The sequence below is a fragment of the Mangifera indica genome, unplaced genomic scaffold, assembly GCF_011075055.1.
Source record: "Mangifera indica cultivar Alphonso unplaced genomic scaffold, CATAS_Mindica_2.1 Un_0008, whole genome shotgun sequence".
Classification (NCBI taxonomy): Eukaryota; Viridiplantae; Streptophyta; class Magnoliopsida; order Sapindales; family Anacardiaceae; genus Mangifera; species Mangifera indica.
Window position 1 is genome coordinate 84716 of NW_025401100.1, and position 14044 is coordinate 98759.

The 14044-nt window shown below is 33.8% G+C and overlaps 2 protein-coding genes across 2 annotated transcripts; one reads left to right on the forward strand and one right to left on the reverse strand.

Moving 5' to 3' along the window:
* Positions 1-4614, reverse strand: LOC123205546 (uncharacterized methyltransferase At1g78140, chloroplastic-like). The gene is made up of 8 exons (XM_044622527.1): positions 4099-4614; positions 3911-4014; positions 3685-3825; positions 3297-3378; positions 1234-1427; positions 1038-1149; positions 719-826; positions 1-407 (listed from the first exon to the last, which is right to left on the reverse strand). Exons 1-8 carry the CDS (start codon positions 4264-4266, stop codon positions 267-269), a joined length of 1050 nt encoding a protein of 349 aa, XP_044478462.1. The 5' UTR covers positions 4267-4614; the 3' UTR covers positions 1-266.
* Positions 4615-10852: 6238 nt separating this feature from the next.
* On the forward strand, positions 10853-14044 carry LOC123205503. Its single transcript, XM_044622468.1, has 5 exons — positions 10853-11303; positions 11381-11454; positions 12381-12516; positions 12643-12924; positions 13492-14044. The coding sequence occupies exons 1-5, from the start codon at positions 11178-11180 to the stop codon at positions 13747-13749; spliced, it is 876 nt and encodes a 291-aa protein (XP_044478403.1). The 5' UTR covers positions 10853-11177; the 3' UTR covers positions 13750-14044.

Consider the following 14044-nt stretch of genomic DNA (forward strand, 5'->3'; position numbering starts at 1 on the left):
TGACATCAGGAACAACAATACTTTTTCAATACTTGAATAGATCATCCTTACATGAAATGTAAATAGAGAGTAACAAAAGAAATTGCAGGCTCACAGGCATGTAATGAAATTCATAATTACAGATCTCCCCCATCATATTCCTATATACTGAATAAACATATCCATTTCAACAAGCAGCCACACATATATTTTGACTTTTCACTTTGCAGATCACTAGGGTTTTAGCCAACAGAAGGGAGATTTTTGCCATTGTGGGTACTAAAGGGTTACTTGGGTTTGCTAGCAGTAAACATCACAAAACGTCCATTTCTTATACATGTAAAACCAACCAGGCCACAAGCTTTGCAGAGATCTTCTAGTTCACGTTCAGCTAGGAAAAGATAGGTGCCTGATATTTGCATCATGCTCTGTAAGAGGAATTATACCCACCATTAGCTTAAGTGAAGACAACAGTTAACAGATATAATATCTATAAAAATTTAAGATTGGCTTTAAACATAGCTTATCAACTAAGCTTTACAATTTACACCCTTTGTTAACATTATTCTGAAGGGTGTAAACATGTTTAAGGCCCCATTTCAAACATTACTAAATCAGAAGATTAATGTTATAAAACTAGTCAGAATTATAGGACTTTTTTAAGACCATCCATTCCAATGGAAGATGTTGAACTAAATCCACAATTGGAGCTGTGTATATAAAAGCAGAGAAAGCATACCTGGCGATAAAGCCTTAAAAATGGAATGAAATTATAAGGTCCATCAAGTATGAATGTGGAGGCCACAAACACTCCCCCAGGTCGCAAAACACGACTTATTTCAGCTACCTACAAAGTATATCCACCAAATTATTAACACTTATCTGAGGTACTAGCCATACAGTGGAATCTCCATGCACAAAAAATAATTTCCCAAAATTCAAGACATGTATCAATACAAAAGGAAATTTCCGTTAAATTCACCAGAGTAATGTAGAAACAAGATGTATGGTAAGATAACAAGAAGTGTATTTCAAAGATTGAAAAAGAAAATACTAACAGCTGTTGATGGTGAAGGCCAACAGTGTATAGCAGCACCAGCATGCACTGCATCCACTGAACTACTTGCAAAAGGTAGTCTAGAGATATCAGCTCTAACCAGGACATAGTTCCTAAAAGAGAAAGAAATACACAATCAGTTGTAAGTTTAGATTCTCAAATTATACAAAAAAATGTTTTAGACATTAAGCTCATACTCTTCAGGAAAGCTCTCTTCCTTCTTGATGAAGTCATAACATTGCTGCAGCATGTTCTCTGAGTAGTCCAGGGCGACAACAAGAGAAAACAACCCACTCTTAGCAAAGAGTCGTGAGAACATCCCACTACCACAACTAGCATCAATGATATTTCCACCTAAAACAGGCTTTAGGTAATCTTTCATCAATTCAAACTGCAAGTAAGATCATATCATCTGGTTAGTAACTGTACCATTAGGAAGAATATGAAATGACAATGGCAAACTTTAACCTACAAAATCTACAAATTATTTCACATCAGCCATATGATGATAAACCGGCATTTCATTTTTATTAGTTAAACTGATCCAATCCATCATGTTTTTGGCAGTACGAAAACAAATTCTTTTTTTTTTTTTTTCAGTATCATCATCTGAAATAGAATACACTAAGATTTGACAAAGTGACTTTCTTTTCCTGTTTCCAGTTTAAGAATAATTATGGTTTCTAGTTTCTGCACTACAATGTGATAGGAACCTGGACCTTAGCAGCAACACAATTTCTAACAAATAAACTGACCAAAACTAAGCAACAAGAGCCACACTCAAATCTGGAAAATCACTGCTCTTATATATTCACAGAGAACTCAATCAGTATATACACAAGTCTCTAACAGTAAATAAGATCAAAACAACAAAAGAAAATAACATAAGGATAAGCCGATAATTTAAGGAGTCAGGGCCTCCCAATAAGCCAAAGACTGTCCAAACCATCATTACTCTCCTCCCTTCTTTTCTCCCTCTCTCAACCACCTATAATGCCCTTTCCATAACAAACTTCACTCCCCCACACCCAATAGGTCCATGTGGCATTCTTCCTGAACATTGGAATCTTCCAAAATCTCTCCTTCAACCATATTCACCTCCAGACCCATTCCTTTAGCCTTATGACCACGTCTTGTACACCTACAAAACCAGGGTTCTAACACTACTCCCACCTCAAGACACACCTTGTCTTCAAGGTAGAGGAAAGAAAATTGCATTTGGAGCACCGCGCATTTTCCCAAGCATTCTCACAAGTGGGTAACTCCTTCCATTTGACTAGCCAATCAATAATGCCATTAGCTTGACCCTCTCATCCAAGACACCTTCCGGTAGCAAAACCAGCTCCATATCTTTAAAAAGACAACTGGGATGGGGCTGACAAGGAACATTTGGACCAATCCTTCACTTAAGCTATGAAACATGGAAGACCAAAAGAACTTCAAGAGGAAGAGCAAGACAGTAAGCCACTTCTCCAATACGCTCAGTGATCTCAAAGGGCCCATAGAAGTGAGAACTTAACTTTTCACTAGGGCATTATGACAATGAGCAAATTCAAACTTGGAAAACCATATCTTAACATCCTATGTCCATGTACTTACACATTTGATTTTAAGCTTTAAGAAGATTGGCTTTAATCACAAAGAACTCAATCGGTATATACACAAGTCTCAAACAGTGAATAAGATTAAAAACAACAAAGGGAAATAACCAAAGGCTAAACCAGGTATTTGAGGAGTCAAGCCCTCCCAATCAGCCAAAGGTTGTCCAAACCTTCATTACTCTCCTCCCTCCTTTTATACCTCCCTTAACCGCCTATAATGCCCTTTCCATAACAAAATTCACCCCCACACCAAATAAGTCCATGTGACATTCTTCCTAATCATTGGAACTTCCAAAATCTCTCATTCAACCATATTCGTCTCCAGACCCACTCCTCTAGCGTTAGGACGATGTCACCTATTATACAACTTTAAAACGGGGGTTCCAACACAATGCCACTAGAAAGAATGAATTGGTTTAGTTCAAACGGAAAAACATGTTTTAGGTTATAAATTTTCAATATATGTTAGGCCTAAAAAGCTAAAATATAAAATAATGATCTAACGAGTTGCAACTTCTTAAACTTTTCATAAACGATGTTGTTGCTCCCATGAAATGAAAATGTAATTGAGATCATGAAGAGAATCGTTTTAGCAAAATCTTATAAAAGAACATGAATATTTCAGAAATATGCAATAGAGAAACAGTCTAATTATATACCTCCTTCTCTGGGCCTGGGAAACCACCCCATATAAAATTTTGACGCCAACCCCTCTCATAGAGAAATGATACTAAAGGAGTCCTGATCCAACAAATGTAAATATACATGGTAATAATTAGACTTCAATGCAAGATATACAATTAACCTCCATAATATGCATTGGATTATAATGACAAAAATGACATTAATGACAAAAGAGTAGAGATTTATCCATCTCAAAGAAACAAATAAAGCTAAAAACACACTCATGTTAAACAATAATCGATAGAGATTACACACTATTCTAAATCTCAATTACAACTGCCCATATATGTATAGTTATTGACACTGATCTTAATTCAAGAGTGTATTACTGCTACATAAAGTCATAAATAAGCACTGCGATACCTAAAAACTTCAGTTGATAAAGGCATGGATTCACCGTAATCTTTAGCACCACTAGCTGCTGTTAAATCAAAATATGCTTCCTTCCCACGGTAAGTCTTCTTACAAGTGTTACATTGCAAACTAGTGCTAGCTATAGATCCCCTGAAAGAAATCAACCCAATCAAACCAAGAACCCAAAAAAAAGGAGTATGTCCCTCTCTTTGTATGAAGAAATGAAATGACTTACACAGACAAAAACGAATCTCCAATCCAGGTCACGGGCTTATAACATATGGGGCAAGATAATATTGTCTTGTTTGGGCTAACATCGTTTTCGACAACAATTGTTTCCTAAACAAAGACAAATTATATTACTGAAATATACACATAGTATAATCTTCCAAGTCAAGTGACAGAAAACAAAGTTGCAGATACCGATGGTTTAGTTTCAACAAAGGTTGTTGAAGAAGCACGGACTTTTGCAACAAAACCGCGTTTAAAGCTGGGTAATGAACTGGTTTTGAAGAAACATCTCCTGGAAGTAACGACCGGTTGACTCGGAAGAAATACGGAGGAGAAGTTAATGGTAGTAACAGTCGCCATTGGGTATATCTATCTTGAATTTCTGGTTTATAGGGTGTAGAACGCTCATTTATAGGGTGTGGAACGCTCAATTTTGGCAACAGTGTTTATGAAAGCTGGAGTAGACGAAAATACAGAACGTGTCCAAACAGACCCCTGAAATTTAATGCTTGTGGTTTTGTCGGTTTGGTGGGCGTTGGGGCTCGGCATAAAGAACTCTTGTTTACTCTTTTGGATTAACAATTGGCTGAGATTCTAGATAGGGACGAGAAGTTAATGGTGGTAACAGTCGCCATTGGGTATGTCTATCGTGAATTTCTGGTTTATAGGGTGTGGAACGCTCAATTTTGGCAACAGTGTTTATGAAAGCTGGAGTAGACGAAAATACGGAGCGTGTCCAAACAGACCCCTGAAATTTAATGCTTGTGGTTTTGTCGGTTTGGTGGGCGTTGGGGCTCGGCATAAAGAACTCTTGTTTACTCTTTTGGATTAAGAATGGGCTGAGATTCTAGAAGATGCTCTCTGATTTTTTTAAATTTGGTCGTCATTAGCTAATCATTGTGGCTTCAAGAATTTATTTTTTCCTATGAGCGCCGATGCCTACTACCCCATTTAATCTTTTTATTCTGTTTGTAGGCGTCAATTCCTACACTATTTGACAAAAAATTTAAAAATAAAGAAAACCATTGAATTGGTTTCTAATATTAGATTCAACTCCACTATTGGATACGAAGTGTCATAACTATGGATAATTGTGGCCCTAAAGCATGACAACCCCAAACCAAAACCCACCCAACCCCAACCCCAACCCCAACCCAAACCCAACACCACCCCCCTCCTTTTTAAGGTTTAGTACAAATTTAAACTCATATCCATTAATTTTTTAAAATTCAAATACTTATTCATCTATTAAATTTTGTTATTACTATCAAAAATAAAATCGTCATATAGTTAAAAATATTTTTAAAAAACTAAAATTTTATCATGTTTCTCTCTTTAATTTAAAAATTTAACAATTTTCTCTCACCCAAAGTTTAAAAAATGACCATTTTCTCCTTATAGTTTCTTTCTCCTTCTCTTAAGCAACCATTCGTCATCTCCAATCATCGACTCTCTCTTTCTCAACTAGTTTTCGTCTCCAATGAAGATAACCTAAGAAGAAAGTGAGAGTGACTGGGAGGGCAAGAGCCGATAAGCAGAGACAACAAATAGTCACTAAAGATAAAAATTTGGAAATTGAAGCAAAATAGGGGTGAAATTGAATTTTTCTAATAAGTTGGGTGGGATAGTGGTTGTATATAAGAAAAATATGAGAGTTTGCAACCGTAGAATGAGGGGGGGAGTTCAATTTTTAAATATAGAAAATATAAGATTATGAGACAAAAACAAAAATTTCAAAATTTAAGAATAATCCCAAAATATGAGTTTAAATAAAATTTTTAAATAATAATTTTACTTTTGACAGTAATAACAAATTTTAACATACAAGTGGATATTTGAGTTTTTAAAAATTAACAGGTATGAGTTTGGTTTACTGTAAACTTAGGGTGGAAATTAGTCTTTTGGCCTAATTTTAAAACAAAAATGTCAAGAATATATGAATTTAACAAGAAAATTTAAAAAAGAAAAAAAAAAACCCAAGCACTAGCTTGCTTTATATAAGGGTTTACAAATAGATTTTATAGTTTGTATTCGTGCAAATCCAATAGATTGAATAGGTAAGATTAATTGTTTTAAAGCAATATTATGTATATATAATTTTGATCAATAATTTAAATATACAGATGATATATCATTACATAATTAAATATTATTTAATATTTTAATTAAAAATCATCTAAATATAAGATGATATATTATTTATATATTTCAAATATATTCTTATTATTTTATTGATTGTTTTATTGTAAGAATCTTAATCCTATTATCTTATCTATTTGGGTGGTGAATATTCTTGAACATTTTTGAAGCTCCCCAGCATATTTAACGAATGCTCTCTAGGTCCAAACCTAGTGATGGTCTCATCACACTGGCTGACAAAGCTATCTCGACCTTTTAAGCATGTAGACATAAGCCTGTGTAGTCATTTCCTCTCTGTTATCTACCATTTATCTCTAGTCACATAATTTTGCCCTTATGTAGACTCCATGATATAATCCAGCATACCTAGCTTTTGAATATTTAATTTAATATATTATTTAAGTATATAATTAAAATAAAAAATAAAAATTTATATAAAATAATTTTTTATTTATTTACTTAACAAGAATTCATTAACAAAAAGTAGATTCCAAATGAAAAATTAGTACTTGGGTGGAAATTAGTCATTTGCCCTAAATATTTAATTTAAAATTTTGGGCTTATGAGGGGTAATTTACCCAAATTGGGTAATTAAATTAAATATCAGAATTGACAAGTTTGAAATCCTTGCCGACAGGCCTTTGTTACGAAAAAACAATAATTTCTAGAATGAGATTGATGTTTAGCCAAAATTGAATAAATTTCCTTACCTTTTAGATGAGGGCCCGAGGAGCATACTGATAATCCTTGTCGCAATTATAATATATGGTTAAATATTCAATAATCATAAATTTTATTATTATAAAATTATATGTATATTTAATTTTTAATTATATAATTATATAATAATATATTATTATTTATATATATAAATTATACATATAATACTACTTATTTTACTATGCATGGAGGTAGGTAATTGTAGGTGAATAATGCGAAGTGTTGAGTTTAGGCCTGGCTCTAATTATGTTTGGTGTGATGATTGATCCCTCAATAGATGTGAGCCTATCAACACCCCCCCAATACCGCACATGCTTAGTATTTTATCACTTTTAAATCAATAATTTTATTCAAATCTATTTAAATTTAAATGAGAAATTGTCATATTATTTAATTGATTAGTGACCAGAAGAGCGATTAGTAGAGCCAATCTCTAAGAATAATCCAAATTAAATATAATCTCCTTTAAGGGAAAAAAACAAAAAGCCAAAAGACTTATTTCCATATAAAGTTTGTTGAATTCTTAAATTAGTATTTGTTAAATAATAAAATATCAAACTCTCACTTATGTGTTGTAAAAATTAATAAAATCAATTAATTTTATAGATAAAATCGTTATTTAATTAATAATATATTAAAAATAGTAAAATTTTATCTTATTTTTCTTCTTTAATTTAAAAAATTAATAATTTTTCTTAGGATTAAATTTTGAAAAATTATATTTTTTCCTTATTAGATTTTTATTTTTTTGGGAAAATTTCTTCGATGCTCTTTCACTTTGGTGACTAGACTCTCCCTTCTCTCTCATCTTCAGACCTCCCCCTTATCTAGCATCTTTGTCTTTGGATGAAAATATCGAAGGGAAGCTAACAACAGATTCAAGAGAGATTATATCCGAAGGGAAATTGTTGATGTCATGATTGGATTCTAATTATAGGAGAATGATGAGTTGAAAATGAAATCCTATGAGAAAAAATATAAATTTTTAAAATTTAATATAAAAAATTGTTAATTTTCTAAATTAAGAGAGAAAAATAATATAATTTTTTAAATTTTTTAATATTAATAATTAAATAATGATTTTAAAACTAATAAATTTTCTTAATTTTAAAAATACACAGATGAAAGTATGATACTTCGATACTTTTGTGGATACAAATTTAAAAATTTAATAACTCTTTTGACCAAAAAAATAAGGCCAAACGACTATTTCCCACCCAAGGTTTGATGTTTTCTCAAATGTCTCCTTTTAACTATGGAAATACCAAACACTCACCCATGACCGGTTAGATTTAACAAAACCCTAATGCCTGAAAATTTTATCTCTTTTTGCCCCCCTAAACTTTAAAAACTAAAATTTTTCCTCAGCCTAAGTTTTAAAAAATGGCAGTTTCACCCTAGGGTTTGGTTTTGAAATCTCTAGCGACCGTTCCGACTCCATTGCAGACGACCTCTCCCTCTTGAAGCAGCCTCTCCTTCCGGCGAATGCTTTCCTCCCATTTGCAGGCTAGATCGACTTCGTCTTCGCCTTGGGAAACGAAGAACTTCGTTAGGAAAGACGAAGTTCTTCGTCGGGGAAGACGAAGACGAAGAACTTCGTCGGGGAAGACGACGTTTTTCGTCTTCCTAGGCGAAGACGAAGCCGATCGAGCCTCCAAATCGGAGGAAAGCATTCGCCGGAAGGAGAGGCTGCTTCGGGAGGGAGAGGTCGTCGATAATGGAGCCGGAACTGTCGCTGGAGATTTCAAAACCAAACCCTAGGGTGAAACTGCCATTTTTTAAAACTTAGGCTGAGAAAAAATTTTAGTTTTTAAAGTTTAGAGGGGGCAAAATTAGATTCTATTTTAGTTTATTTTTAATATTATAGTGAAAATGCCGATTTTACCCTTACTACCATTAGAATTTTGTTAAATTTAATCAACCATGGGTGAGTGTTTGATATTTTCATAGTTAAAAAATGGAAACTTGAGAAAACATCAAACCTTGGGTGGGATATAGTCGTTTGGCCAAAAAATAAAGGAAAAGCCTAACAAGCCCACAGCCGTGCTGGGCGTAAAGGTAGACCTGTTAATATAATTAAAAAAAAACCTAGGAAATTGGAGGTTATAGCATAGCTTCTTTAAGGAATCTCCTAATTGGGATTGGGTATGTTCCAAGTTAGGTTACATTGGTGTGTGGGACACATCATTACTTTCTACCCATATACCCATCACAAGCATAAATTAATTTTGGATATTAATTAATTAATTGTTGTAACTTTATATTCTGTTAATCGGAATTTGATATGATTATTATTATTATTATTATTATTATTATGATATCAAAACTTTATAATTCAGTTATAATGATTTAGATTGTTCAATTTTATAAGCAAATATATTCATGTTCCTCTATTAGCACATAATGGCATATCAATCAAATTCAGATTTCAATTAGGCCAAAGGACTAATTCCCACCCACAATTTGCTGTCTTTTTAAATTTTTTATCTTTTAATTATGAAAATTACATTTACCTACTTATAAACGATTAAAGTTAACAAAACCCTATTCATTTAAAATTTTATCTCCTTAAAAACTAACCATTTTTCCTTAAATTAAGTTTTAAAAAATAACATTTTTCTATTTATAGACGATTTATTTTTTAATTCTTGACGATATTTTTGGCATTATTGCTGATAACCACTTTCTCCCAACACTTCCTCTTCCTTCTACAATGTCTCTCTTATCATCTCTCTTTCCTTCGATTGACTATTCAAATTGAAAAGATGAAACTTTTCATCTTTTCAAAAAAAGATGACTTTTTTTTTTTTGGAATGACTATTGTCTTTTCAAACAAAGACGATATTGACAACGATCTCGTCTTTATTTGGAAAGATAATTTATCTCTTTATATGAGCGATACATGACTGTCAGAGGGAGAAGATACGTTGAGGTAGATTATCAGAGGAACATGAACCATTAGAGAGAGAAATCATTGAAGATGGAACCGGAGGAAGCGATTGAATATTGAAGTTAAATCTTAGGGAGAAAAAGTGATTTTTTAAAATTTGATTTAGAGAAAAAATTGTTACATTTTAAGCTTAAAAAAAAGAGATAAATTTAATTTATTTTTAATATTATAAATAAAATGATAATTTTATTTTTAAAAATAACAAATATAATAATTTACAGATAGGTAAATGAGATTTTAGAAATTAAAAGATGATAATTCCAAAAAACAGCATTATTTGGGCGGGAACTAGCTCTTTGGCCGTTCAATTATCGCTTTTCAACATAAAAATATTATATTTTGAGAGAGCCGCAGTGACTGAGAATTTATGGGCATTTAAGTAATTTATGAATCCCCGCAATGTCGCCCTTTCTGCAACTTGGGAGACTATCTTGTCCAACGGATCTCTTTATCGTGACGCCAACATATTCACTCACACTTTGACGTAAATACCCTCAAAGAACATATGCTTTCTGACGTTTTTCTTTTCTTGCATTTGATTTTTTTGTTAAATTTAAAGCAAATTGAAAGGAGAATAAGCCATTTGAGTTAGGGAAAATATTGAACACACGTGATATATGCCCCACAAAATGATGTTGTTTCTAGAGAACTTGGCATCAAAGTCCTCAATCCACGTTGCTTTGATCACATGCTATGCATTACTTAGTATGGTCACCATCTCTTCCAAATAAAACGCTTATTATTTTGTTATAAATAATAAATATTTCAAAGCCTTCAAAGCAGGCAAATGTTTCGCAATTTTTTTATTCTCCTAATCCTATCCTATCCTTCCCTTAAATCACGACAGATTGATGAAACTTTTTTGAAAAAAAATTTTATCATCGTAGATTCTCCTTTCTTAATTATCAAAAAAATATGGATTTGAATTATCTCAACGCTTTTAGTTTGACTATTTAGAAGATGAAAGTAATCCACGTGGCAAATGATTAAAGCGTAATGTAAACATCAGGGACCTTTTAAGACCGGTTAATTGTTTCAAGATGACCGGCACGTGGCAGTTGAATGAATGAGTGAGGGCGGTACAAGATTCAAATTGTGTGAGTCGGAGTGGGACATCGACGGTTATATATCCACATTCAAATTTCCTTTTTTCTTTGCTTTCAAAGCAGAACAAAGAGTAGTAGCTTAGCTCCCTTCTCACTCATCATCACTCCCAAAAGCAAAATTTTAAAGAAAGAAAGTTCCAGATCAGGAGACGAGGACATCTTCGTCATTTCATTACATCCATCTTCTTTCCTTTCTTTCTCAGCTCACCTCATTTTAACCAAAACCACTCCACTCTGCTTTCCGCAAATCTTGCTGGAGAAGAACACCTTCTTTCTCACATCACAACTATTTATATTTTGCTAACTCTCACTTCCTGATTTGGATAAATTTTATTTTGTTTTCTGGTTGAGTGAAAATGGAGAGAGCTACTCCAGTGAGGAAGCCACACACATCCACGGCAGATCTGCTCGTTTGGTCCGAAACTTCTCCGGCTGATTCACCTACTAACGCCTCCGCCACGCGCCCATCCACTCGCGGCCAGGTGCGTGTAATTTTTTCGTGATTTAGGTAATTTGCATGATTGCTTGTTTGTTCTGATTGGTTTTCGTGCAATGCTAGCCATCGGATGGGATCAGCAAGGTGGTGTTTGGTGGTCAAGTGACGGATGAAGAAGCTGAAAGCTTAAACAAAAGGTGAGATCTGCTTCTCCTTAAAATATAAGTTTTTTTTTTTTTGGCAATAAATGTGTTTAGATAGTCCTGAAATTTGTTGGCTTCGGTTTGGTTTTATACAATAATAATTTCTTTTGTTTCGTCTGTCTTTTGTCTGTACTCTTCACGGTTTTCATTAATGTTTCGTGTGTTGTGTCTGCAACGGACTTGAGATTTTTACTTCGATTTGACTGACAATATCCAATCAAATTCTATGTTTCTTCTGCTCTTCAGGTTGATCTGTCCTATCATTTTCAATTACTCTCCCAATTTTGCTCGTTAATAGTATTACAAGATTTACTAAATCCGTTTTGCATCTTACTTGCAAGTAGAAATCAGATTGGTTGTGTTGGAATTTTTTTATATCCGAGTATAATCCCTTCGGTTTAATCCGTTGTATTTAGATCTAACATAGGGGATCTTGTGTTAGCTTCCACATCTATATCAATAGAATCTATATAAATTTTAGAAAAGTGTCAACTAATTAGAGTGTTTTTTTAGGAAACTAAGTAAATGAATACAAGAAATTTTGAATAGCGGTCTTCAAATTCTAAATGATGTTGTTTGGCCTCTTATCTGATTAAGTGCAATGCTGGCGACTGTTTCCCAATTACATGATCTTTTTTTAGCCATGACATACATGGCTTATTAAACATCAGATAAATTTATACTGTTTTAAGTTTCGAGATAAACAACTCAAAATTTCGGCTTCTAGTTGTTTCTCTGGCAGTTTAGCTAATCGTCATGTGTGGGTGTGCTTAGTGTGGCTATGTAATAGTAGAAAACATAAAAAACAAGGGAGATGTAGTAGGCTATTTGGTCAATGGGATAGAATGTTCAAAAACACATGTTATTATGGTTGTTTTATGTAAGACTTAAGAAACTATTGATGTTGTACTACTTTGCAGGAAACCTTGTTCAGGGTACAAAATGAAAGAGATGACTGGTAGTGGCATTTTTGCAGCTGGTGGAGAAGATGATTCATTAGAATCCGATAGTGCCAATCCAACTCCAAATAACAGAACAGGAATACGCATGTATCAGGTATCTATGAAGTTCTTGCAGATTTTAAAGTCATGCTTTTGTTTTCATATAATTAGAAATTTGGAACAAAATGATATACTATCTAGTAACTGAAAATTTTGATAAACTGACGTTTGGATTTACCAGCAAGCAATTGCTGGAATCAGTCATATCTCATTTGGTGAGGAAGATAGTGTTTCCCCGAAGAAGCCTACTACCATACCTGAGGTGGCTAAGCAGCGTGAGCTAAGTGGGACTCTAGAAAGTGAGGCAGAGGCAAAGTTGCAAAAGCAGATATCTGAATCTAAGTGCAAGGAGCTTAGTGGACATGATATCTTTGCACCCCCTCCAGAAATTTTACCACGGCCAGCTGTGCGCTCCTTGGCTTATAAGGAAAATTTTAACTTGGGGGAACCCGCTGCACAAAATGTACGAGCATCTGTTAGTGACTCTGACATGAGTGAATTGTGTGTATGCATAAAAAATTGCTTTATTTCTTACCTCCTCTCTTCTCTCTCTCTTAATGGACTTTTAAGCATTCAATTGGGAGATAGGTTGAATAGGCAATCATGCCCGCTAGAAGATTAGAATTAATTGAATACATGCTTCACTTTATTTTAAAGATAAAATGGTTCCTAAAGTTATGCCATATGTTTCCAATAATTTATCTCTATATATTGGTGTTCGTTTCAGATAGTTTGGATGCATGTATTGAGTGACTAAGAACATGTCTATGAGAATATTTATGATACTAGTTGCACAATGCTGGGACCAGGAAGTTGGGTTTTGATTTTGATTCAATTTTACCTGTGTGGATATGGCTTTTTCTATTTATTTGATAGTCATCTTAGTTTATAAATATGCATTTGTTTCTTGTGATTCTCATCTTTCTCTTCTGAATGTGTATCCTACTTGTTTTTTGCTTCATGTAAACTGAATTCACATACTTGACTTCACCTTAGCCTGGATCTAATTATATGTCTTGCTGGATGTTAGAGCAATGAAATGCCTAGTGAGGACTCTGGTATGAAGACGGCAAAGAAGATCTATGACAAGAAATTTGCTGAGCTTTCTGGAAACAACGTATTCAAGGGTGATGCTCCTCCGTCATCTACAGAGAAGCCATTAAGTGTGGCAAAACTGCGGGAGATGAGTGGCAGTGACATATTTGCTGATGGGAAGGTGGAGTCTCGAGACTATTTGGGCGGGGTACGCAAGCCTCCAGGTGGCGAGAGCAGCATTGCCTTGGTTTAACTTGTTAGGTCTAACTTGGTTATTTTTATACTTTGTGCCTGGTTTTTTGTTATTCCCAGTGGTGGTGGTGTGATTATATTATTTGACCTTTCCTAGCGGGTTTTGGGAATCTTGTTCTAGGTTTTAACATGTTGCCAGAGCTATGGACTGTCTGCCAATTTGGTTTGTTTGTCCATAATCTTGTGCTTTTTTCAGTGCTTGTTTTAGTCAAATTTGTGGTCCTTTCTCCAGGTTTAATTTTATTGTTTAGTACTACATTTGTTATCATTAAAATTATTTGTGATTTTAGTTCCAA